Genomic DNA, 27,495 nt, shown 5'->3' with positions numbered 1-27,495 from the left:
GCCCCCTGCAGACAGAGGCTGCTCTGGATGCCTGGTCCATTGGGGAGCTGCTCCAGCTCCCACCAGTTAGCCGGAACCAGTAAGCATCACCTATTAGGGGTGATGTTAACCAATTAACCTTTCACATTCCTGCTAGGAAGCCCTCTCAGGTAATTACTTGTTCCACATAGCCTTCACGTTATTTACTCAAATTCATTCTGGAGTTCAAAAACCAAAGCATGCTCTGCAGAAACCAAAGGCCTTTTACACAGATGCCACATCTTCAGTCTGAGGCCATGGGAAAATCAATGCTGTGGCGGTGGATCTTCCGGAGTTTGATTTATCGGATCTAGTCATCTTATCTTAATTTGACCTTAATCAAATCTTAATCGTATCTTAATTTGACCTTCCAGGGTAAGTACAGAAAAGGTCTTAGAGTAGGCAATCTGAATCTTTATTGTGTGCCTGGCTGGTTGAGCAGCTCTGTTCCTCTGAGTGTGAGAACTTCAGAAAGTGCTCAAACAAATCTGGAGTATAGTACAGGCAGTCCCCGACTTACGCGGATCCGACTTCTGTCGGATCCGCAGTTACGAACGGGGCTGCCCCAGAGTACATGGACTGCGGGACCTCGCGGTCCTGCCGCCCGTGTACTCTGGGGCTTTCTCTGCGTCTCCCTGGTCTGCAGACCAGGAAGACGCAGAGCAATGCCGCAGAGGGGCTCGGGCAGCCCAGGGGCGCCTGGGCTGCCCGAGCCCCCCACCCACCCCCTCTGCGGCTTTGCAAAGCCGCGGGGAAGCCGGCAGCGGAGCAGTCCAGGCGTGCCTGGGCTGCCTCGCTGCCCGAGCCCCCCCGCGGCTTTGCAAAGGCTTTGCAAAGCTGCGGGGGAAGCCGGCAGCGGGACAGCCCAGACGCCCCGCGGCTGTCCCGCTGCTGGCGTCCTCAGAGGCTTTGCTCCCCGTCTCCCTGGTCTGCTGATCTCCAGCAGACCAGGGAGACAGGGAGCAAAGCCGCGGAGGACCCAGGCGGCGGGACCGCGGTGCGTCTCGGTCCGCCGCCCGTGTCTTCCTGGTCTGCTGGGGTGGGGTGGGGCGCAGCTAGTACGCCCCCCACACTCCCCCCCAGCAGGCTAGGCTTTTCTCCGGACGCCTGTGGCAGAGCAGCTGGGGTGCTGCCGGTTGGTCCCGCAGCGCCGCTCTGGGCACTACTGGTCCAACCCAGCAGCACCCCAGCTGCTCTGGTCCTGATTCAGCCGCTGCTGGTCAGTTTCAGCCGCTGATTCAGCCGCTGCTGGTCAGTTTCAGCAGCGTCTGAATCAGGACGCCTGGGGCAGAGCAGATGGGGTGCTGCTGGGTTGGTCCAGTAGTGCCGAGGAGCGGCGCTACTGGAGCAACCCAGCAGCACCCCAGCTGCTCTGCCCCAGGCGTCCTGATTTAGCCGCTGCTGAAACTGACCAGCGCTGACTACAGGAAGCCCGAGGCAGAGTTGCTCTGCCCCGGGCTTCCTGAAATCAGCTGCTGATCAGTTTCAGCAGCAGCTGACTTGGGGACGCTTGGGGTTCTTAAGTTGATTCTGTATGTAAGTCAGAACTGGCGGTCAGTTTCAGCAGCGGCTGAATCTGGACGCCAGTTCCGACTTACATACAGATTCAACTTAAGAACAAACCTACAGTTCCTATCTTGTACGTAACCCGGGGACTGCCTGTAGTATAAAGTTACATTCTTGTTTTGAAATTAAGTCTAAAGCACAGCAGTTCCCTCTTAAGTCAGAATGTTCTAGTCTATTACCACCTTGGCAGATCACAGCCATGCTTCTGGGAATTTTTTTACTGGTTGTAGCCTATTCTTGTTTGCAAAACTTAAATTGACAGAATTCTCCATAAATGGTATTGCTACAATGTCTTTGTTTTGCAGTAGCTCATTTTAAAAGTAAGCTTCTCAAATAACTTTAATTCACAATAATTCTGCTTTCTTTAAAAATACTTTCTCCATTGCAAAAGGTACTTGCATAGAGAAAGCATCAGTTCAGCTTCAATTTTCTTTTAGTTTTCCTCTTTCTTCCCCTCTTTTTTTTTTTTTTTTTTTTTTTTAAATCTCAACTGGGAATCTTAAGACTATTGGCATCAACAATTAGTGGTTGTGGGAATGTAATCACATACAGCAGCCTAACTTTACAGGGATACTAAATCCCAAGAATTAGAAGATCTCTGAAGAGCTGAAGTGCTGGCAGTTGATAGTCTCTTGGCCAAACTTGCAGCTTCTGACAGGTGATCCTGACTGATCTACCAGAAGATCCCGATCTACTGGTTGGTGACCACTTCTCCACATTGTGTACTCCACCCCGAGTTTTGGTGTTGTATGCAATCATCATCAGTGATGATGTAATGTATGCCATGTTGTTAATAATGTTCTGCGACTTCTTTTAAATCAAATTTATTGTGGTACCAAGTCAAATGCCTTACAAAAGTGTTATTACATTACAACAATGTTATTCACATTATGAATCAAACTTTTAATCTCACTAAAATGTCAAGTTAAATACAATCTAAAATTTCCATAAACCCACATTGATTAACATTAATCCTGGGCAAGATAATCAAGTGAGTGATACAGGACTATCAATAAAGAATCAAAAGGAGGGATAATATAATTAGTGTCAGGTAAGGATGTAAAAGTGTAACCATTTAAATAGTTAACTGATAAGCATCAGCGTATCAGTTTCCATTATGGTTATTGAGAACTCCTAGGGAAGCTTCACTGTGGGCGCTGCAGTATCTGGCTCCCTGGTAGCTTTTGCTGGCCCCGCTCCTGAGGAGACTTTGCTGCAGGCTCTGCAGTATATATTTTTAAAGTTACACTGCAGACCCCACAGTGCATGTAATCAGTAGGGTTTTTAGTGGTTACATGATTACATTTTTACATGACGTTTCACATACCTAATGTCAGATTGACACTGTTATTACCCAAATTTTGAGTATTTTGTTTACCCTTTTGAGTGTTGGCACAAAATTAGCTTTCGTCCAGTCTTCTGGAACTTTCCTAGCATTCCAAGACTTATAGAAAAACATTAGTGGTCCAGCAAGATCTGCATCCTGCTCACTTAAAAGTTCTTGGGTGCAAATGATCTGGAACCAATTTAAAAATACCTAACTTTAGTAGAAGTCATTTAACATCCTCATGAGATAATTGTTACCTTAAATCAGTGTTTCTCAACCTTTTTTTTATAAAGTACCCCTTTAAAAAAAAAAAAGTACCCCAGTACTTACAGTTTTCAGACACACAACATTTTTTTTCTACTATTGCAACACATTTGTTTAAACAACTTAATTGTAGATGGGCGGGCGATGAAATTTCTGGCTGTAAAAAGTCCAAAAATAACACAGTGCTGTAAAACTTGAAACAGAAATTCAGTTTTCTCCAACTTTCAGTTGTGTTGATGTACCCCCCCGACTTCTCTTGAGTACCCCAAAGGGTACTCATTCCACTGGTTGAGAAACACTGCCTTAAGATATAGAAAATATCATGTCTGAAATATCATCTTGAATAAGATGTATTCTAGAAGAGTTGGAAAAAATATTGGATTTGTCTGGAAAAATATTTTTATTCCTTTTGTAACATTGTTTGTAGCGTTCTTCGTTTATCTTTGCTACTACTGGAACCATCCAATACACAGGAGTGTCTATCTATTACAATTTCTCTACTCTCTAATCCATGTATTTCTCTTTTCTTGATGGACTATATATCATAGTAGGTGGAGAACAACAACACGGGTCAGGAAACCTAAAGTCTATATTCAGTTTTACCACTGTCACTTCAAGTTCATTGAGCAAGACACTACTTTTCTGTACCTTGCTTCCCTAATCTGTAAATTGAAATAATAATACCTATCCTTCTTATAAAACATTTTGCAGCTGTTTGATGTGTTGTTTCAAATGTAGAAGAGCATTCTAGATTCTGACTTTGATCACTGCATACTGAAGGTCTTGATCTAGATTTTTTTTTTTTTTAAAAGCAGGCATAGCAGTAATTGTACTCAATCCAGGGGACAGATTTTTTTTTTTTTTTTTTTTTTTAAAGCTGTGGTGTCCAACATGCTAGCCACTTTCAACTGGCCAAATAGCTACGTGTGGTAAGTGGCTTGCTTGTTATAGCAATAGCCAGTTTAGCAGCTACTGCTTCAGGACTGGTTGGAGACAGAATTTTAAAGGATACAGCACTGTAATGGGGCTTCAGAGGTAGGCTCAACTTATGGTACATGCTCAGTGCCACAGAGGAAGCCATGAACTCATGCCTCCATTTCACAGCAGCTAAATGGGGGCAAATAATGTCCCACTCAAGTTTGTTGTGAGAGTAAAATTCATTAATAATTGTGAGGTGCTGAGGTGTTGTGAAGAGAGAGTCTTGTAGGCAGTTGCAGAAGAGGGCAATTAAGCATAAATTCCAGGAGCTCTCCCAGATTTCCAGAATGTCAGTGTTTATGGTATTAGTAAGTATGCTGGTATATTTGTATTAAAGGTACACTTTGCACTTCTCTGTCTACTTAACCAAATGACTCAGTCTTCAAATTACCTCTTTTGTTGTATTCACAGATCCCTTCACATGGGTTCTCTGATGGATGACTCTTCTATTTGACTTTCAAAGCTGGTTTCTTGTGGAGGTTTTTTTTAATATGTTTACTTTAAGCAAGAAGGAAAAAAGCTTCTATATTCAACACATAATTCATAGGCAGTTATGATCAAGCAATTTTTGTACATGTTGCTGAAATCTGTTCTAAACTTCTGTTAGAAAAAATATTCTGAAAGCTCTATAAATCTGATCAAAATAAAACCTTTTAAAAAAACAAACCTGAACAAAACCATCTAAACAGCCAGAAACCGGCCAATGGGAATGTGCTGGGGCAGGCAGGGCAGCTCCTAAAACTTCCCTCCTCCCCTCCAGTTTTAAAACAGAAAACCGGCAGCCGCGTTTCTGCTAGGGTTGCCAGGTGTCCGGTTTTGAACTGGACAGTCCAGTATTTGAGCTTTCTGTTTGGGAAATAAAGTGAGGAAAATGTAAATGTCTGGTATTTTCTGAATAAGATGTAATGTAGATTGTGATTGTTGAAACCATCCGGCAACCCTAGTTTCTGCACGGCACGTGGAGCTGCAGGGCAAGATGGGGAGCCTGCCTGGGGCTCCCCGCTGTCTCTGCGGGCCGGATCTGGTGGCTTGGCGGGCCAGATCCGACCTGCGGGCCATGTTTTGCCCAGGCCTGGTCTAGAGTAACAGTTGAATGTCAGGCACATCCTATTGCCCTGACACAACCAAAACCTTGCATTGCTTTAAGTTATAAAAATGGAAGCTGCATATCAAATTTGGTGGTTCTAGCTCTTACCATTTAGGAGGAGTTCTTTAACAAATGGACTCATAGGCAGGCAGACAGACAGACATGCACATTTCTAAAATACATAGTTTATATAAAACTTTAGGCATTCAAAGAATGTCTTAAATGGTGAATTGCAAAAAAAAAAAAAAAAAATGGAGCATATACACATACATCTGGTGTGTATCAAACATATTCAACTGTTAAATTACTCTCAGGAACAGGGATCTTCGAATGTAGTTGGTGACACAAATTAAAAAATAGTCCTTCCCTCTCTTTTCATTAATAGTTCTTCAAATGGTTAAATGGCAAATAGAAAATTTTGTTTTTTCTAGTGTTCCGATACAGGACAGCTTGCTGGAGAGTGTGTGCTTTTATTTTCTAATCTTTGTACACTTCCATGCTCATGCCATGACCCTGACGTGAAGAGACGCATTTGGTGGTAAGATGTCCTGAACAAATAGTTCCAGGTAGATCCAGCATACTGTTCACTTGCGGGGGACCTAAGAAATTGTTCTAATCTTACAATGATCCTGTGATTGTTCATGTTAAACAATGTGTGATTCAGTAATGGCCTGCCATTAATTTGCTTCTCTCGTGTACAATGTAGCTGTGTACTCAGTGGAAAATTTTAAATCATACTATCATGTTCTTTAGTGGAAACAATGTACAGCCACCTAATATTTTTGTGCTGTAGTTTCATCTTAAGTCATTTGGATATTGATAATTAGTGTCTTATAAACATGAGACTTGAAAAAATATTTTGGTATTTTTTTCAAACTGAAGTATGTGCTAAGAATATTTCACTTTATTTTCATAGAGTCTATTCCAGGTTTTGTTTCTATCCCCTTTCCTTCTTTAAAAAAAAAAAAAAAAAGCCTGTATTGTCTGGTCTAGACCAGAGTTTCTCAACTTAAAAAAAAAAAAAGTACCCCCAGTACCTACAGTTCTTCTTCGAGTGGCCCCATGGTTGCTCCACTCTGGGTGCTCCACTCTAGGTGTTGGGTCCCGTCCCGGCGCCGCGGCTCGGAGACTTTTCATAGCCGTGCTCCGTCGGCTCGCGCATGCGTGGTTCCCCAGGAAAGCGTTCGCGCCTTTGATCAGCCGCGCGTGAGCCGGCAACCGTCAGTTCCTCTCAACCGCCTCAGGTCGCGGTCAGAGCTCCCTGATCTCTTCTTCAGTTATGGTTTTAGATAGTTGTTTACCTGTAAATAGTTAAACATTTTAGTGTTAGCTGTGTTCCTGTTACTTGTTACATGTTCTCTTGTTTAAAAAAAAAAAAAAAAAAGTAAAAAACAAAAAAATTTTTTCTTTCAAACCCGCTTTTCACTCAGAAGCAGTGCGGTGAAGCGCTAGACTGTGAAACTGACTACCCACAGCGGGGGTTACAGCTGGGATCAGTTTATCGTTTAACTCTGCTGACAATGCCAGGATCAACTGGTTTTAAAAAATGTTCAGTGTGCCGTGAAGCCATACCAACGGCTGACGGCCATGACACGTGTATTAGGTGCCTGGGGGAGACTCATGTCCCTGACAAGTGCACCCATTGCCGTAAATTAACTTCAAGAGCCCGGAGGGAGCGGGAAATGAAGATAAGGATGCTGATGTTTGGCAAGGCGTTGCAGCCTGATCCTATCCCTCCAGCAGCCACAAAAACCTCTCATCACAAGTTTTGTTTGCTAGTTTTGAGTTTTTGTTTAGCTGACCTGTTCGCTAAATGTTCTGAGGCCGCAGTTTTCAAAATTGGTACTTAAAGTTGGGCAATTAAATCCATATTTCACTGATTTCCAGTCAGATGACTTTTATTAGTGTGGCACCTACATTTCTGCTGGAAATTTCAGGGTTTCTGTCCTGGTGCATGCACTCTGCTGCTTCACTCTATGCGTATGAACTTGTATCTCCTGCCATGATCCACAAACCAGGGGTAAGATAGTCAGAGAAGTAGCTGTCTTGCTTATAAGGCTCAATTCAGTTGATGTGCTCTGTGCAACTGACCCCCATTCAAAATCTGTTCGAAGGAGGCAGTGTTGGTGCCTACCTTTTAGCTCAGTGATTAGAACACTTGACTGCGATGTAGGAGACTCAGAATTAATTGGTTCTTCTGTCTGCTTGGGTGAGAAGTTATGAAAAGGGGTTTCTCACCTCATAGGAGAATGCTGTAGATGCTGGACTGTAGGATATTCTGATATGGGCTCCCTCATCTTTCCTGTTGAAGCTGTAAATAAATAGTCATTGGGCCGGAGAAAGCGATCGTGAAAATAACTTTACAGCCTGGTGATTAGGACTCAGGTTGCTGAATCTAATGCCTCAGACCCTTTGTGGATCAGGGCCCAAGTTTGAAAATGTTGGCTTAATGACTCATTTGAAATTTGTTTTATCCCAGTACTAGGATTTACAAGTTGTTCATAATAATTTGCTTGTCTGAGTAAATGACTATAATTCAGGATTTTTTACTTGATTTAGTAAAATGTCAGTTGTTTTAATTTGATTTACTTGTCACAAAGGTCACTGTGTTAATGAGTGCATGGAGTCCGAAAGCAGGGATACTCAGTTATACGGCTGGCTGGCTAGAAGACAGTTGATATTACACAACAAGGGCAGGAAAAAGTCCCTGAAAAAAGTCTTATCTCTGTACGTCTGCATCCTGATAAGTTTGAGACTAGGTCACAGATGAGTTGAGGCACTTGGCATTCCAGACCTTGGAGAGAGAACTGGTAACGTGTTGGATGTGTTTGGTAGAAACGGACAGGGAAGGATGGTCTGGGGACAACAAATACAAGCAAGCCTTTTCTTGCCTGCTCATCCAATCCTGCTTTAGCAATCCTTAAGTGAAAAGTTATGGAGTATGAAGAATGTCACCCTTTGCTGGATTGCCTCTGTGCTAGAGGAACTAAAGACAGATGTGTTCTTGTCAGCTCACCTCAGGAAGGTGCAGAAATAATTCTCTGGGATGAGAGACCACAAGTTTCTGGCAGCAGAAGCATTGTACCAGGCATGACCAGCTGATTTACATTGGCCACCAACTCACTGTTTTCGTATGAACTTTAGTAGCAATGTGGCTCTTTTACATCCAGTCTGGCCTGGGTTGTGAGGTAGAGGTTCTCCAAAACAGTTTAGATGTCAGTTTGAGGACCAGTAAATTTACCAGCCAAATCCAACCTGCTATAACTGGGATCGGTTTGCTATCTGGATCTGTTCTTCAGGAACCTAGAATCTTGGTTGGTCCAAAGGAAATAAGATGAACTTTAGGTCATGTGGGATTGCTATCTACCTAAGTACAATTACTTAGAAAATGCTTGAGGATACAGCTTGGGTTGTCATTGGTACTTAGAACCAGACTGAATCACTGGAACCCTCTCTCTAGTCTGCTGAATTTTGCAGAGAGTTTTGTTAGCATGTTATTATAATATACATTAATGGCTCATTGGTACCTGGATCCTGTAAATGAGTGCTCATGTTCAGTCATCTGTATAATGCTGGGATCCTAAAGCAAACCATGGTGCTAATCTACAGGAGATGAAAGGTTTAGTGAAGACCCCAAATCTTGTTTACATTATTTCACTTGTTCATGATTCATACTGATATATTCTATGCCCCTAGACCAATGATGGGCAGTTGAGACTAGTGAATGGGTTGTATGAGTAGCCCTTCTTCATCTCAATGGGCTGCAATATTGACATAACCAAGATGGGGTAGTTTTGCTAACTGTGCTTGGATACCTAGAATTTGTGGGGTGTGCTGATTGAACTGTAGCAGCATTTTGATTGGATACAGAGAGAGTACATGGTTCTTACAGTCAATGTTGTATGCAGTCTGCATGCCCCTCGCTTTACATGCCTTTCGAAATAACTGCCTGCTGTGTAGATGCAGACTAAGTTATTTCAAAATAACGCTAGTTATTTTGAAATGTTGCTCTGTAGACATACCCTTCGGGAATTATACAGCTGTTATGGACACTTTGGCTATGATCATTGTGGACACGGCTTGCTTTTCTTCCCGTTCCCCTGCCACGAAGAGAGCAAGGGTAAAGTACCTGGGTTCCATGCATGCCTCTCAAACCTGGCTGGTGAAGGGAGGGGGCAGAAGAATAATTCACAGAATCCAAGTACTTTCCCCTTGCTCCCTTATTGACAGGGGAACGGGAAGAAAAGTAAGCCGCATCTCAGCAAGCTGCCCCCCTCTCTCCCAAAGTGGCACCCTTGGTGATCAAGAAGCCTTTTTGATGTTTTGGTCTCTTCACTGTTGCTTGTTTTACTAATTTCTTCTTCAGGGGTAAGATTATTTAGAGTGGTGGGTGAGTAGACTTCAGCAACATTTGCTGTCTGCCACTATTTTTAACCACTTCCACTTAGACCTGATTATAGGAATGAGACAGCTCTGATTGCATTGATGAATGATGGACATGGCAAGACATCCCAAGATTCTGTTCAAATTGTTGGCAATTTTTGATGTGTAAACTGAAGTGCTGCTGACTCACCAACAAGATCTTGCACCAATGGATGGAGCTGTATTAAAGCCGGCTTCATGTGTTCCCTTCTGATAGATCCCAAAGGTGTACAGATTCTTCTTGTTCCCAAGCAGTCTCCTCTTAGTCAACATTCATGTAAGTCTAGAAATTAGACTGTTATAGTGCTAACATAGTGACTGTATACAACTATTCTTCCTTTTCTCATCTAGCACAGACTTTGCTGCATTCCAAGTGTTTGAAGGCAATCAGTGTCAGGATGTAAGGAAGTTGTTGGCTTAAATGTATTTTGGTTGAGATGAAGCTAATTTTGCTAGGGTGAGGAAAACATGCTGAGCAATTGACAGAAGTTTTATGACCACGCTCTCCAGGGTGCCTGTTGGATTCATTGCTGCTCTAGATATCCTCATAGCAGCTGTGGCCAGAAATGTCTCCTTTCATTTTCTTACTAGATGAAAACTGACCTTTCTCTGAAATGCAGATTTATCCCCATTAATCTGCATTGTTTCCATCTTCAGGCTAGGTTACCACATCTACTAGCTAGGTTTGACTGGAGAGTTCACACACACAAAACTGCAGTGGCTAATAACAAAAGTGAACAGCTGCCTAAATGGATCAAACAGGAGGGGGAGAGAGCATATTCTAGAGGTACATGGTATGTTCACTGACTTCTATCCTATGTTTAGGGCCCTTTGTTTTTTGTTTGTTTGTTTTGTTTTTCTTTTTCTTTTCCCCCCCTCTGGGAATGTAATAGTGTTTATTATCACAACAAAAAAGACAGGTAAAAATCACTACAGAAACTATTATTTTTTTTCTTAGTAAACCTCAGGGTTTATTTTGGTGTACAGAAAGACAAGGGAAAAGTTAGTATTCAGTAAATTAATGCTTTGAATTCCATTCATCAGTGTGGTCTGCTGCAGAACTCAAAACAGAAAGCCACCTTTGAATTACAGAAAACAATACATCTCTAATCTCTCAAAGTTTTCATTTGAATAAACAGTTTACTGGTTTTGACTTAGAGCTTTTAGCCCATATAACTGAGCCAGACCATTTGTAGTGTGTACACTCACCTTTATCCTTTCGTGTTTTTTAAACTTTTGAATACTTTCTTGTGTTCTGAAACTTATTTTGATTGTCACTTTCTTCCCATTTTAATGTATCAAATCTTTTAAATCATTATTTGCCACCTGGTAGGCATTAGATTCATCAGTATGTTCAGATGTACGCGCACTTCAGTACGCGCACTTCAGAGCTTGAGTGGGTGCCTGTTTGTTTATTATGCGTGCATCTAGACTAATACATGGCCTTACTTCAACAGGCAGCTTTGCACATACACACAGACTGTATTATTGTAATATGTATGTCTCATACATTGTATCTTTCTAATAAAACAAGCTGTTTTTAGTTTAAACCGATTTTTACTGAAAAATTCCCTGGTTTTATTCAAGGTTTTTAACATTTTTTCACTCTACTTTTGTATGATTCAAATATATAAAAATAAAGGGGCTTACCTATGTCAAACCCTTCATGATCCTGGTCCTGACCTATAAAGAGTCTAGTGCCCAGATATATCAGAGGTGGCCTTTTTTCCATGCTCCAACTTGACAGTTACAGTCATTGGGAACACTGTAATTGGTGTTATTCAAAGTCACAGGAGGTACACAATGACCTTGTAATATTATTTTGACAGACAAACTCTTACATGATTAATTCAAGACAGCAACTTTACTCTCTTGTATCATCACATAAGCACTTACCAGTTTTCTCCTGCTCTTCTTCTTATGCCTTAATTGTCCTTCTTGGTGCTGTATGCTGCATAAAAACTTCCTCTCCACCCACACCCACTTATTTCCGCAGTCTTTCCGACATGACTCTGACTAACACCACATTAAGGGTCTATTTCTTTATTTGGCTAATGTAATGGATCCCTTTATTTATTCAACTGTTCTTCCGTATGACTTGTTTCCAACTGGCTCTGTATTATCATGTCATATAAAACTAAAAACTTTAAGATTATCTGGTCATGGTTAAGGCTTTTGTTGCCTTGTAAAGTGCCACACACACCTACTGTGCTAAATGGAAATGTGGATAATAGATGAATGGTGGCAGGTAGAGGAAATCCTTTTCAGGGGAATCCCTGTCAGAACCAAACTGGTATTACAGGTTGGACCTCCAAAAACCAGGTCTCTCTGGTCTGGCAACCAGAGCATGGATGTTCCTGGACCAGAGAGTCCTGGCTAGGAGCCCCAGTAGCAAGAGGGCTGGTGGCTGAGAGCCTGGTAGGGGGGAGGGATCGTGGGTTAGGCGGCCGGTAGCAGAGGACCTCCCCTGGTCTGGAAAATTCCCTTGTTCAGGACTGGTCAGGTCCCGAACGAGTGCCAGACGAGAGAAGTTCAACCTGTAGTAAGCTCACTTGTCAGTTCAGCTGGAGTATCACTAGATGCAAGTCTGAATCAGAAGTTAAACAAAATTACCTGTTTCATTGTTATAGTATTTAAGTTACGGCCCTTTGCTGTGTTGTTCCTATAGACAGTGAAAAGTCAATCTTAAGACTTCAAAAATGGGTTGTACCTTGAAAAGTGACTATGATCTTATCTATATGAGGATTTACTGTCCACTGATTTGTAGCACAGTGGCTAGTCTGGAGTAAATAAACTGCCATGATATCATACACACAGACTGCTGTATCCTGTTTCAAGTTTTATAATTGTGTACACACAACAGAGACTTTGTGTGAAGTGTGTGTCTGGCATTCTGGGTGAGTATTATGCTGTCCTTTGCTTTGCATCTTGGCTTGTAGAGTCTGAGGTGTGTGTGTGTGTGTGTGTGTTTTTTTTTTTGTTTGTTTTTGTCAAGACACGTTGTGGGATACCCAATAGAATTCTTGGACTTGCAAGTTCTGGCTTTTGATCCCTCCTCCCCCCACTCCCTGATTGCACTCCTGTTATCCCTTGTCACTGCCATTTTGAGAGGAAACTGCCATTTTCAAACTGCTGCCAGCCAGCATGGACAAAGCAGTGCTTCCCACAGTGATGCTGACAATTGTGACTATGCAGAAACTGTTGGTAAAGAGGTATTGTTTGAGTTTTCTGCTCTAGGTGGCTTTGGTTTTGGATTTCAGCCACCATGCAACCAAGCACTTCTTGCAACTGGGTACTAAGCAAGTGCTCCTGCACAAACTTTTCTTGGAGTAGCTTCACGTAGTTCAGTACTATTTCTGGGCTTGGGAAAGTACCAAGAAGTGGGAAAGGATTGTTCTGTACACTTGTGGTGACCGGTAGTGACACTGGAATTGTAGGCTGACAAAGCTAACTTTCCTACAGATCGGTGCAGAGCCACCCTGGAGCTATAAAAGCAGCATAGCAACTTATGCACTGCTACAACTTTTTAGAATCAGGTCACAATCACCAACTGGAAGGCCGCCTCTTCTGACTCACTGGTCAGTAGCTATTTAATTTGGCATGGATGATCTGACTGACTGGAGCCATTGTGATTCAGGTGTATGCTGTTAAGAAAAAGGTACTGCTGCAACAGTTTATAAAACTTGGCATGGACAGGAGGTTATTGTTTTGCATTGTGCAAAGGGGGTTCCCATATTGTTTTGGGGCAGTGGATGAGACGTGTGCCTCTACCCCGTGCAATCAAGCCTTGATTTATAAACAGAAAGGTCTATTTCTCCATGATGCACTTAAGCCTGATGGACAGGGTCATATACATAAATGTCGAGGGATCTGAAAATATCCAGTATTCTATGATCTTTTGATTTAGTGACTCCTTGCCTTAATGAATAGTGAAAGGTTTGCTCCAGGATTACTATGGAAATTAGTGATGTTGAGATCACTCTTGTCAGTCTAGGAGACCCTACATATCCTCGCCTTCCCTGTCTGTCTACATCTTGAATAGAAGAAAGTGGCTGTTTAACCATCATCTGAGCAGCTGTGCGATTGTATTTGGTAGGTGGAAGGGTAGATGGGGCTGTCTCATGACACAGTTATGGGGTGCAAAACACTACCTGCCTCAAATGATAGCGTATGCACCGCTGCTAGAGTTTTGTTTTTAATCCCTGGCCTTCCTATGAAGGTTTCTGAGGTTTTTGCTCTTGATGTGGCATTGTTTAGCTTCCCAGCTGTGACTCTTTTGGCCATCTACGTAGTGACGAATGTGAAGGCATCTTTTAGTGCATATTGGTAAGTTCTACCTGGACAGTTGTATCTCTTGAGATGATGAGGAGATGAAGGATCTCTACTTGGCTCCGAGCACATGCATGTGCTGTGGTGTGACACTGCTCTATTAGTATCACTTCAATGCCAACGTATTCAAATTCAGGAGCAAATTGATCAGTACTGACTGCATGCTAGCATTGAAACAGGGTGCTACATTCAGGCAACTTGACCCCTATAGTGGAGAACATACAAGTAAGCAGATGGATTTGTGGTGATGGCACATAAATCAGTATGGAATAGCAGCTGGAGGACTGTCAAAGTAGTGCGCAAGAGCATTGTATGGACACACATGCTAGTCAGCACTAACTCGGTGTGTAGTGAACTTACTCTGTACAGGCTATACAGTTGGGCTGTGTCTACACTGGGCCACTTATTCCGGAAAAGCAGCCACTTGCTTTTCTGGAAAAGCAATGACGATCTACTGTAAAATTGTCAGTGTTTTTCCGGAAAAACTATGCTGCTCCCGTTCGGGCAAAAGTCCTTTTCTGGAAAAACTGTTCTGGAAAAGGGCCAGTGTAGACAGCACAGTAGTCTTTTCCGCAAAAAAGCCCTGATCGCGAAAATGACGATCGGGGCTTTTTCCGGAAATACTTATAACGGAAAACTGTTCCGTTTTAAGCATTTCCAGAAAAGGGTGCCTGTGTAGACGTAGCCTTGCTGTGCTTTTAAGGATTTGCATTGTGTGAGCAGGGCTTTTCAATGTGTGCAACTGCCCCCTTCTTGCCTGTAGACAATTCTTTGTAAAAATACCCCTACTTTGACAGGGTTTTGCTTCCTTTGTATATTCAAAGTTACATTTGCATATTTTACTGCGTGTCACTTCCTGATGTACTCCTGTTTTGTCTTGGCTAAACATCATTGTGAGAGAGTGAGTAGGATTCTATTCTGATTGTATATCATCAACAGAATGTTAAGTAAGTTTCAGCTGCATGATAAACTATGACCTCAGTTACTCCTGTAGTCATAAATCAAAAAGCAGTGTTAGGCTTCAAGAATCTGTAGTGCTAGTAGAGATGTGAGTCAGAACACAACTTGACTTTCAGATCTCATGTGGAGTTTGCAGGGCTGACACTTTAAAACGAACATTTTATTTGTAAGCTGTCCAATTGTGATATTATAATTCAGTGACTCATAAGCAGAATCCCAGAATGGAAAGAGACTTCAAGTGACAGAACAGAACTGAACTTGAATGAAATTTAGCAACATGCCATTTATAAGATGCTGACAAACTACAGTCACTTTTTCAGTGTAAATAATTATCATTATCACTTAATACTTTCCTGGGCTACCATAAAATATCTTGATAATTTTAGGTTGTATTTGGTGGTGCAGGTTTTATACTTAACTCTTAAGTATATGAATGGTGACTAGATGATTTTCAATAAAGTTTCAAGTGGTATGATTTCAGTATAGAAGCTCCTATGTCTTAAAAATGCAACAATTTTTTTTGAGGTGTTTCTCTGAATTACTGTATCTCAGCAGCCAGGTGATCTCTCTAACTTAAAAATGTAAACAATGGCCATATATTCACAAAGTATTCTGTGCTCCTAGTCTACAGGAATTCTGCTTTTTGGATCAGTGAAGCGATCTGAGCAAGGTAGTAATATGAAAAGCCAAAGGTTCTTTGCTTAACCCTGCGAAAGCTAAGGGAAACTACAGTCCTACGAGGAACAATATACTGGAAAACACATTACTTCATGTTCAAGAGGAATGCCCTAGAACCAAATTAAAAGATAGACCTCAGTCTGGAGACACTGCCATTTCCTCCTTCCAGTCCAAATAATTGCATGACTGCACCTGCACCCAAACCTGCATGTGGCTGGATGATATTTAATATTGGTATCGTGGCTCACCTAGAGGCTCAATGCAGGGCCAAGGCCCTATGGTCCCAAGCATGTATGTACACCTAACAGAAATAGCCCTTCACTTTCTCTGCACCTGGATTCAGTCAACACACGATAATGTTCTTCCTTATCCATTCTTTATCTCTATGTCAAGGGCTTTCATTCAGCATTAGACTGTTGTCCAAAAGATGTCTCATCTGTTCTTTCGACCAATAGAACCCAACCCAGAATAAAAGATGCTCACAGATGTCTACTGTATGTGTTTAAATGGGAGATAAGCAGCTCAATGCTAGATATTTTGTTCCACTGTTTTATAATGAAGAGTATGGAGTTCAGGATGGTGGTCTTTGCTTCTACTGTAATGGCTCAGAGAGGTAGCTGTGTTTATAACTTTGAAAACAACAGAGTCCTATGGCACCTTAGAGACTAACAAAAATATACAGAATCCTGAGCTTTCATGGGTAAAACCCGCTTCATCAGATTAACTGGAGTGGAAGCAACAGAAACCAAGATATAGCAGCAGAAGTAGTACCTGTCAAAGTAGGTCCATGTTAATGAGGCTAATTGAGTGGGGTGGATCCGCTATGATGGGAAGAATGGTTCTTGTAAAAGTCTAAACTACTTTTGTTGTATACAGAAAGAAAGGCAAAATTATCTAGTGGTAGACTCATTCCAGAAATAATTCATCACATTTTTGGCAATGTAACAGGAGACTTGACTTCTCAGTGACAAAGCCAAGGGTGATGAATTTGAACAATACTAGGAATCTAAAATCAAGTGGCATGTTGCATCAGCATGTGGATTGTAAATAGAACAGTGGACCCCTTTGAATTGGAAGTTTAGCTATATCTATACTATTCCACTGAGAGTTACCTTCCTTTAAAAATATTTACTCTTAATCTGCTTTTTAAGGGGACACTGTAAGGGTTATACAAATGGAAATGTTTGTAAAGCCTTCCCGCTCCCCCCTTCTCCAGTCCCCAGCCGCAAGTAAAAGAACTCTCTAGCTTCACTGGCAAACCTATAATCATCTTCTCCAAGTGAAGGTTTCAGTGTCGTGACAATCTCAGGGATTTTGCTATAGTCTACTCTACTATATATTTGAGAGAGTTTATCTCTGTCTGTTCAAGAGCTCCTCTTAAACATTAAGAACTAGGACCACCAAATTTGATATACAGTTTCCTCTAATCATAACTGAAAGCAAGGTAAGGGTTTGGTTGTGCCTTGAAATGGGATGTACTTGGAATGGGATTGCATCTCATGAAACCCAGAGAAAGGAGACACAGAATTACCATGTTGCTGAAATAGGATGGCTGGAGGCCTTGCACTCCTCAGGCACTCTTTGGGGATGCTGAAACTTGCCTTCTCTTGGCCCCCCCGCCCCCCCGTCCTCCCAAGGTCCTACCGGAACATTGCTGGCTGTTCCCCTTAGGGACCGAGGAGAGAGTGCACAGTTTGATCAGGAGTCAGAAGTAGTAGTATTGTGTGTTTTTTTTTTTTTTTTTTTTTTTTTTTTTTTTCTCCTTCCTTGTGTGACATTCAGATGGGTGGGTTAGTTGTTGGTTTTGTTTTGGATTGGAGCATCTGCTTTTGTTTTTTTACGAAAAATTTAAAAAATGTTTAGAGTTGATATGGCAGTACTGTCCATCTTTGGTATTTACATATTTGAATTATGGTCGTAGCTGAGCATCTCATAGTCCATAAAGTATGCCTTGCCAGAACACGCCTGTGCCATAGGAAGTACTGTTATCCCCATCTTTCATATGAGTGACTGAAGCACAGAAACAAAAAACAGGACTATGTAGCACTTTAAAGACTAACAGGATAGTTTATTAGGTGATGAGCAGAGAGTTTGAGTGATTTGCCCAGGTCACACAGGAAGGCTGTGGTGGAGCAGGGGGGCTTGACCCCAAATCCTACACTAGTATTCAAGTTTCTGATCTAAACTGCCCTTTCCCTGCTGTTATCACATGGTTCCTGGCTTGACAGACTTATGCCTTGACTTTGGCCATGCTACGTAACTTTTAAAGAATTTAATTTTGACCTGGATTCTGTTTAAATCAATGTTTCTCCCCCTCCATTTAATACTTTTTTTTTCTTTTCTAGGCATGTACCGGCATTGAAAATATTGATGAAGCTATTACTTTGCTTGAACAAAATAACTGGGATTTAGTGGTAAGTATTTCTGAGAAATGATTTTTGGAGCACAAGTTCATATACTTGTTGGTACTGTGACTTTTTTCTGTTAAATACATAATTCATAGGAGAGTTTGCTACCTGTTGATTAGATCCAAGTGTAACTTTTGCATGTATAAAATAATTAAAGGTAACCTTTTATAAAGACAATTTGTAGATATAAGAATCTTGAAGGATTTAGACAGTACCTGTAAAAGAAATAGGAAGTAAACCACTTTCTTAAAATAAGCTATTTTTGAATATCTTAATTTTGCCACAGATATTTTTTTCTTGCTGCCATTTATTTGTATTGCAGTAGTGCCTATTGGATCAAGAATCAGCTTCCCCTAATCTCCTTCCTCTCTCCCCACTTTCCCTTCCAGATCTGGTGTTGTCCAGATACTAATAAAAAGTCTCTGTCCAACATTTCACAATCTATGTTGTTTTATGACTCAGTGTGTGGATGAGACAAACATGGCGGTGGGCAGACAGGCAAGGTTCCAGAAAAAATAAGCAAATCTGTGTTTATTAAGCAGAAATGTTGGCTTACTGCCTGGTTAGGCCTTGTGATCTGGTAGTGTCCTGTAGGTATTGTAGGAGAGGTTAGTCATAAGGCGGAATTTGATGGCTGCTAAGGTAGTGGTTCAGGGATGTTATCCAGGAAGTTTTCCCATTTATGACCTTTTTGGGTTTTTTTCCTTTGACTTTTCTCTGGCACTAGTGACATTGACCCTTTCCTCTGATAGCTGCCATAGAACTGGAATATATTATGTTTTTTTCTTAGTAAAGCCAAGTAGCTTATAATGGAAATAAAAATTTGGGAAAGATTTTCAATAAGCTAATTTTAAAAACTAAGTCCAGGCAGAAACCTTTCCAGTCAGGCACCCTTGGGACCAGATTGGTGTCGAACCGGAAAATGTGCCAAACCATGGGAGGCCAATATTGTCCATCAGCTTTATCAACACTTCTACTGCTTACTGGGCTTTCAGAAAACATTTAGGAGTAAAGTAGAGCTAAATAACAGCACAGAACACTGAGAGCCAGGACTGATGGCTGTAAACAAGCTTTATGGGACCGAGGGGAACTTGGCCACACCTATGATAAGTGGACATCTGGCTAACTAAAATCATGCTGGACTAGAGAGGTTCAATGTGTATTTAACAATTTGCCTTCTTTAGAATAATTAAACATTTGTAAAAAGACTGTTGGGAAGCTATTGATCTTACACTGAGAAAAATGCAAAATGGAGCTGTTAAGATACAGATTGTTGGTTGTGTGTTAATTGTAAGAGAATGATGATAAGATAGCAAATTTTGAAAACCAAATAGAATAAACTAGCCAAACACTGATATGTGCAAATGAAACAAAGTGTATTTTCTTAAGCTTCACAAACAATATTTTAAGATTTTTGCCAAATGATCACTTCCCCTAAAAAAAACAATAGACTGCTATTTCCTCTATCTAACCGGGGTAATAAACCTTTACATGGATTATTTTTTGCAATTAAAATAGACTTTGTGATAGGATGTTGTCATGACATGTCTCCTGTCTGGAACGTCTGTTTGCCTGCTCACTTATGGTGACTCCTATGTATTTTATTCAGATAAATAATTAATGCATCAAACTGAATATTTATTACCTTGAAGTCTGGATGTAGGAAAGGGGGCCTCAAATGTATTACAAGTGCTTGTGATGCTGGTTGACAGAAGAGTGATGAAGAAATATGAGGACAGTGAAGGAGAGTAATCTTATTTTGTGATGGCAGGACATCCTGGGATGCAATGTCAGATGCAAGACTGAACAGAAGGGGGGAAGTGAATAGTTGAAGTTGTGAGAGCTAATAACTTATCTAGAAATAAAATGTAGGGGGAAAGAGCTGATCCAAGATACAACCTTGACAGACTGATGGGAAGTTGGAGATAGAGAAAGAAGTGCTAGTAAAGGAGATTCTGAAGGAAAAATTGGAGAGAGAGAGGGAGAATTGGGGGAGGGTGGAGGAAGAAACGGTGGGTAGTGTCACGTAAAGGAATGCTAAACTGTTCCTGAGCCAGTGCGTAAGTCAGGAAGCATGAGACTGGAGAAGAGGCACTTCAGTGGTAGTGGGAGGTGGCTTACCTTTTGATGAGAATAGTCGTGGTGGAGGGAAGGGAGAAAATGCCAAATTGACTTGTGCTAACAGGGAATTGAAGGAGAGGAAATCAAGGTGGTGAGTGAGCATGTTTAAGAAGCTTGAAAGTGGATAGAGATAGAAAATGGGATGATAGTTAGAGGCAGGGTCAAATGTTAGGTTGTCAAGAGCAGGACTGCTAGAGATGTCAAAATGAAGATGAGACAAGGGGCATGGTAGGCTTATGAGTTAAGACAACAGTTCATTTGTAATTTTAACACAGGATATGGAATTAATGTGTAGTGTAGGATGTTTTCCTGGTCCCTGGCTTTACTCCTGAGTTGCTCAGTGGCACAGTTGCAAGGTTAAGCTAGGTTTGAGAGAGAGAATAGAATGAACAGAAGTGATGAAAGAAAGGGGGGAAGGGAGGAGTTCAGAGAGTGGCTCTTAAAAGCGATAAAGTAAAATTTTTCACCTTGTCACAGAAGAGATTTTCCATTAATTTTCAATCAAACTTGTTACATGGGTCACATCATGATCCCAAGGCCGCTCTGAAGCAGTTCTCCAGAATGTTCATAGTTTCTTCCTGAGCTATGTAGAGCTAAATGTACAGTGTGTAGAATTTCAGGAGCACCCTTCTCTCCGCATTCTTGTGCTCAAAATTTATCACCTGGCATGTTGTCAGGAGAATTTCAGCAGGGTATCGAGAGAAATGCAAGTATGTAAATCAGAAGCCAAATGAATTGTGCAAGGATATGGACATTCTACGTTCCAGGACATTCTTGCAACACTTAAAAAATGCAAATCAAGCAACCCCAAGCCAAAGAATTTCTAATCTAAGGGAAGGGAGCTCACTTTCTGTTTAGAAATGTAAAGAAACACCAATGGTCCTAGCAAAAATAGAGATGCTCATGGGAATTCTAGAAGTTCCAAGAGAATGAAGAAGACTTTAGTTCTTATCAGTTGTGGAGTTTGGAGAAAAGTTTTCAGTACAGTTACCCTCCTCAGTGAATATGTTGAATCACAGTTCAGATCTACAATCCAGCCTAGTAATTCTCAATATAGCTACTTATTCATTGAACATTGGGACCTAGCTTATTCAGTATCCTGTTTAATGCTGCCCATGTCTTCATAAGACAGATAATGATTTACTTAGACATATGGAAAATGTTAAATCACTGATGTATATGAACAAGAACTCTCTCAATCCTTTAGGTTGTTGATGTGCTACTAAAGCTCATTTGCTCAAGATCCAGTTCTGTTCATCAGCTCCATGAAGACAATATAGATATCCTGTCTCTTGCTCATTAAATGTTACTTGGAAGTAGTGAAGCTACAGATTGCTTTCCTCTCTCCCTTCCCCCTGCGCAAAAAAAAAAAAAAAAAAAATCACATGGTGTCCATCGAAAATTTCATGCTCTCATAGCTCTCCCCAGTCCAACCATCTCCCTTTATTTCCTATAATTGAATATTACAAGGTGAAAAGAAAACCCACCCAGCAGCAGAGTGGGGGTGCAGGGTCTGGGCAGGAAGGTGGATGCAGGAGTGGACTGGGAGTGGTGCGTGTGTGTGCGCGGAGGCCGCTTTCTCCCATCTGCCAGGCACAGTCTGTGGATCTGGACCTGGCTTGCCTGACTCTGGCCTGGGAGGCTCTGGGCTTCCCCCCTGCAGTGGAGAGCTGGCGTTCCAGCCCCATGGTGGGGATTGAGGGGACTTGCAGGGTTGGAGCGCCAGCACGGACTCCCCAATGTTAAGGGGGGAGCCACAAGCCTTGGGAGCTGGAACCATGCAAGCCAAGGGCTTAATCTGGCCCCCGGGCCTTAGGTTCCCCACGCCTGGAACCAACCCATTTACTTATCCATACTTTTTTTTTTTTTTTTTTTTCTTAAGGTGCATGCGAATGGGATGGAGGCCACATTCCATATACTGACTGTTTACAGAGCTTTTTACACTGAAAGAACAAAAACATTAGGAAATCACCTAGAGTATTAGTTTCCATAACAGAATGCTCGATGGGTCAAACCATAATGGATATCAGGATGCATCCATTTTTGCTACCAAAACAACAATCTATGACCTCCATTGGGAGTTCACACAAACTCTACCAGAACACTGGCAGCATTTGTTACCTTACTCAATAATATCCTTATCACTAATATTTGTAAAGCATCAGCCCATACATCTACTCAACACTATATTTGAGAACAACAATCGACATTGGATACTCACTTTGGACTTAGGGCATTATCCATAGTCAACAGACTAACTCTGAAGTCCCTCCATTCCACTGAGGGGCACTGCTCACCAGTCACCTAATGTGGAGCACCCACAGGGACAGGACACTCCTTGAAGAAGAGGGTTATTCTCCTTGTGCAGAAACTGAGATTCTTCGAGATGGTTGTCCCTGTGGGTGCTCCCATACCCTTTCTCCTCCCTTTTCCTTTAGCATTTCAGGCTGATTCTCTGAGGTAGAGAAGGAAAAGGAGGATGGTTGGCTGAGCACTGCTATGAATCTGCTTGGAGTGGCGGGAGATGGCTATCGCATATGTGCAGCCCAATTGAGCACTGCTACCATCATTTTACAAGTGCAGAGTGTCAAGACCCCTAACGTGGAGCATCCGCAGGGACAACCATCTTAAAAACCCTTAGTTGCTGCACAAGCTGAGTAATCCTCTTCTTTTGTTTATGTGCAAAATGAATCCTGAGGAAATTCTAAGTCCTACCTATGTGATTGTTTTCTCTCCAGCTCCAGGTCTTGAAGTCTCTTCGTCAACCTAGATTGCTTTACATTGCATTTGCTTGTTTTTTATTATACGGTAGATCTTGGTAATAAGAGCTAAGGAAAAGCGTGAGTCGTAGGGACTCAGAGCAGCTTTAAATTACTGCTTGTGTCTCTCTAACTTAGATCACCAGGGGTGTGAGAGCGCCACCTGCTGGGCAATGCAAGTTATACCAAACTTAGCACCAATGTGGAGAGCACTATGTTGGTGGGAGCTGTTGTCCTGCAAACTTAGCTACGGTCTCTCCTGGAGGTGGAGTAATTATGCTGTTGAGAGAACTCTCTTATCAGCATAGAACAGGAGTGGGCAATAATTTTTGCTAAGGGGCCACTCCAAGGTTTTGGTAAGTAGTCAAGGGCCACAGTTTTCTGTGGCAGGGATGTGGAATCTGGGATGGAGGTTGGGTGCAGAAAGGAGCTCAGGTAGGGGATGCAGAAGGGGGAGGGAGGTTGTGACCTCAGGAGATTGAGGTGCAGGATCTGGGAGGGGGTAGAGGTGCAGGAGTGGATTTTGACCTGGGGAAGAAAGGGGTACAGGGTCTGAGAGGGAATTGAGACCTGGGGGAGGAGGGTTGCAGAGCTTTGACCTGGGGCAGGGGTTTGGGGTGCAGGGTCAGGGAGAGGGTATGGGTGCAAGAGAGGATTCTGGCCTGGGCGAGGGGAGCGTAGGAGGAAGTGCAGGGTCTGGGAGAGAGTATGACCTGGGGTGGGGATGGGGATAAAAGGGTTTGGATTGTGATTTGGGGCAGGGAGTTGGGGAGCAGGTAGGATGCCAGAGGCAGGCTCTGGCTGGGAGTTGCTTACCTTAGGCAGCGCCTAGCCAGCAGCCCAACAGGGACCCTGCCTGTGGGGCAGCCCCAAGGCTGCTCAAAATGGCTGCAGGCTCCCTGCATGTGCCGTTCTGTGCTATGTGCTCCTGGCAGGTGGCAGGGGGAGAGATTTTGTGCGCTGCTCCGCCTCTAGCTCACATTGTCTAGAAATTGGCCAATGGGAGCTGCGATGATTGGCATGGGGCGGGGGCAGCATGGTAATCTCTCCTCCCCCTGCCAGAGGCACACAGTGCTGAAAAGAAGTTGCTAGCCATTTTGGGCAGCCTCAGGCTGCAGCAGGTAGCGGGTTGAATCAAAAGACTTGGTGGGCTGTATCTTGCCTGCCTCTGGCATAGAACGTCTACAGTGGTGCAGGTGAATCAGTCAAAGTGCGCTGATGTAGCGCTTCTAGTGTAGATTAGCCCTTTCTGGTAAGCAGAGGCGGGTTTATTATGGTCAGTTTCCTGTTTGCAGAAAATGTGATAAACAATTCTAAAATAGGGCTTACTCATTTGAAATAATTTTTTTCCCCACTGGTAATGATAGAAATTGTATTGTATGCTCCACTTAAGACCGTGGTCACCAACCTGTTGATCAGGATTGATTGCGAGGCTTTCAGGGGCCCCCCTCACTGCCCTCCCACCCCCAAGAAGAACCCCGCGCTGAGGCTACCTCCAGCAACAACGGAGGTAGCACGGTCTTCCTGCGGGGTTGGGGGGAAGGGCGGGGGGGGGAGGGAGAGTTCTGCAGCTGTGCGCCAGGTCCCGGAATTGCGCAGGCTGCTCTTTTCCTTCCCTCACCCTGCTCCCCAAACAGCTGGCACGGTACCTAAAATGCCAGTTCATTGCGTGCTGGGGACTTTCTTCCCCTGCTGCCTTCCTGTGCGTGGGAGATGGAGTGGGAATCCGGGACTGTGCTAGCTCCAACTGCTCAGGCAGTGCGCACTGCTGTGGGGAGAGGAGGAGCAGGGCACGCACTGCCCGAGCAGTTGGAGCTAGCACAGTCCCGGATTCCCACTCCATCTCCCGCGCACAGGAAGGCAGCAGGGGAAGAAAGTCCCCAGCGTGTGACGGACCGGCGTTTCAGGTACTGCGCTGGCTGTTTGAGGAGCGGGGGAGCAGCCTGTGCACTTCCTGGGCCTTGGCACACAGCTGCAGGATCCCCAAGTACTGGTCCCTGTCTATTCCCCTGCCCAGACCCCCACAAGTACCCTGTCCCCTGCCCTGGCACCCAGTGTCACCCTGTCTCCTGCCCCCACCAGCACAATCAGGGCTACATTAGTGAGGCTTGAGGGGTTTTGGAGGAGTTGTGTTTTTGTATCTCATTTGTGTGGCACCAACTGACTTTTCTGTGGGTCAGTTACCCCTGACTCAAAACAGGTTTCCCACCCCTCTCATAAATAAAGACAAAGCTGAAACCTTTTGTGTTTGACATAATATTTTATTTAAAAATGAAGTGTGGGCAACAAACCACCAATTGGGGCCAAGCCCTCATCTGGCCACAGCATCATAACATTCCTGTACAACTCACCCCAACCCAAATCTGAGCCTATCATACACTGGAACACCCTGTCCGGAGCCTCTTACATCCTCAAACTCCTACACCCCCACATCCTCAGTCTTCTGCCACAACACTTTTGCGCCATTCACACACAGCAAATCTGTGTCCTGAACCCATCATACTCCCAACCTCCCTGCCTTGAGCCCCTCACACACCCCAACCCAAACTCCTGAACCCTCACATCCACAAATACTGTGGCTTGCTCAGCATCCCAATCTTCCACCTGAGTCCAACACTCTCCAGCCTGGAGCCCCCTCCCTGAGCCAGCATTCCCTTCTCCACATCCTCCTGCATCCAAATTCCCTCCCAGAGCTTGCACCTCTCGCCTTTTCCCACACCCAAATCCCTCATGCCCACACCCAGGGGTGGATATAGGGCAGGGCGAAGGGGGCGGCTGCCCCGGGCCCCGCGCATGCGCATGGCGTCACGGCGCATACGCCGTGGCAAAGGGGGGGCCCCACGGAGTTACGCTGCCCGGGGCCCTGCAAAACAGTCATCTGCCCCTGCCCACACCTCCTGTCTCAACCCAGTGAGGGTATGGCTAGACTACAGAAATTTTTCCAGCAAACACGCTCTTTTGGCAGCCCTTGTATTTTTCGTTCCATGGGAATAAAGGGGCTTCCAAAAGAAGGGTTTTTCCAATATTTGGCCCACTCTAGACAGGCCAACTATTGGAAAAATCTCTTCTGACAGAAGGATAGGAAAAAAGTGGCAGTGTAGCTGTACCCTGAGGGTGTATAAGGGCTGGGGATAGCAAGCGATGGAGAGAAGGGGAACAGAGGGCAGGGCCTCAAGGAAAGGGTGGGGATTTGGGGAAGGGATGGGGTAGATCTTGGCTTGTCCTGACATTTAAAAAGTGATCTTGGGTGTAAGAAGGTTGAAGACCACTGACTTAACATAATAGTATCTAGCTCTAAAAATACTATGATTCCATCCTTATATATTGGGTTCATTTTTCTAACTTCACATAGCTATTTCATATAAATGCAATGTTCATAAATTTCCAAAACTCTCAAAATGGCAGTGATAATCTTTATTTAAAAAATGTTTTTAAAATTTGCCTTTTTACATCCAGAAATATGTTGCCTGCTGTATTTAACTTCTTTTATTCCTTCTGCTGGAAGTGGTTCAAAGCACAGTGTAATTGCAGTAAAACCAGTGGTTTAGCGCACCTGTAAATGTGATGACTTGCAGTTCCTCTTACACGACTTCCAAGAATCAGCTGACAAAAACTGTTCTATGCTCTGGGAAAGAAAAAAAAATGTGGCTTTTAACACCTGTTTTTATATTGCTTCAGCTCCACAGCTGTAGTATTTTTTTGGATAACTTAATAGTATTTCTCTTCGCTAGTTTTCTTTTAAAAGGAACACTTGTTTAATAACTGACTTTGTAGGAGGCTCAGATAAATATTATATATACTGTAGAGTTTGTGATAAAACAGTGCACCTTAACATTTATTTTTACTGTTTTTAAAAGAAAGGCCTTGACTTTCTACAGAGAATGATTTAAAAAGCTGAATTGGAAAAGATGAACTCTGATTTTACAACTTTTTCCCTTGATGTCCAGTTATGGATGGGATTCCTAGGTGGAAAATTGGTGTTTTTCTTATTGCTGGTTATCAGCAATCTTTATGTGTAAGCTTTATTGCTCTCTGTGTTGGCCTTTGTTTAGCCTTTTTATTAAGGGCATAAATAACCCTTTAAATGGCGCTTAGACCGACAGCTGGAGCTGTCTTGTTGGAATGAATGATATATATAATATAAAGTTTGAGAGTCTGTATAGTTTCAAGCCCTCTTAATTCTATGAAATGGAAGATGATGGCTGGATGCTTCTAATAGATCTATTTATTTAAATAATAATAATACCTATGCCTAACTCTTATGTAGTGCTTTCCATTAGCAGACAATTAAAAAGAAAGAGCTTAATGTGCACAAAAAAAGAGCAAGCTAATGTTGGACAGAGGTTTGGTCGATTCATTTTTGATTTATTCAGAAACAAGTGTCCCTTAAACGAAGGCTTTTATTAATTTTTTTTCTGTTTGAGATATAAAGATATCTGCATTTAGAAAGAAAATCTCCGAAGATACGCAAGTACCTATTACAAATGGTAACATGGTGGTGTCCATCTCATCTGATGAAATGTGTTTTACCCATGAAAGCTCATGATTTATATTTGTTACTCTCTATGGAGCCACAAG

The 27,495-nt window shown here is 42.8% G+C and overlaps 1 protein-coding gene across 3 annotated transcripts in view; it reads left to right on the top strand.

The window, feature by feature from the left end:
• The window catches only part of FAF1 (Fas associated factor 1), a 303,972-nt gene that overhangs the window by 14,134 nt on the left and 262,343 nt on the right, over positions 1-27,495 (top strand). For all 3 annotated transcript variants that reach the window (XM_075935955.1, XM_075935954.1, XM_006126427.4), the window contains exon 2: positions 17,975-18,043. In XM_075935955.1, the coding sequence (XP_075792070.1) occupies positions 17,975-18,043 (69 nt within the window). The remainder of the gene's footprint in view (positions 1-17,974; positions 18,044-27,495) is intronic.

The sequence above is a fragment of the Pelodiscus sinensis genome, chromosome 9 (genome assembly GCF_049634645.1).
Source record: "Pelodiscus sinensis isolate JC-2024 chromosome 9, ASM4963464v1, whole genome shotgun sequence".
Classification (NCBI taxonomy): Eukaryota; Metazoa; Chordata; order Testudines; family Trionychidae; genus Pelodiscus; species Pelodiscus sinensis.
Note: the sequence above shows the minus strand (reverse complement) of the source record. Positions and strands in the feature narration are given on the sequence as shown.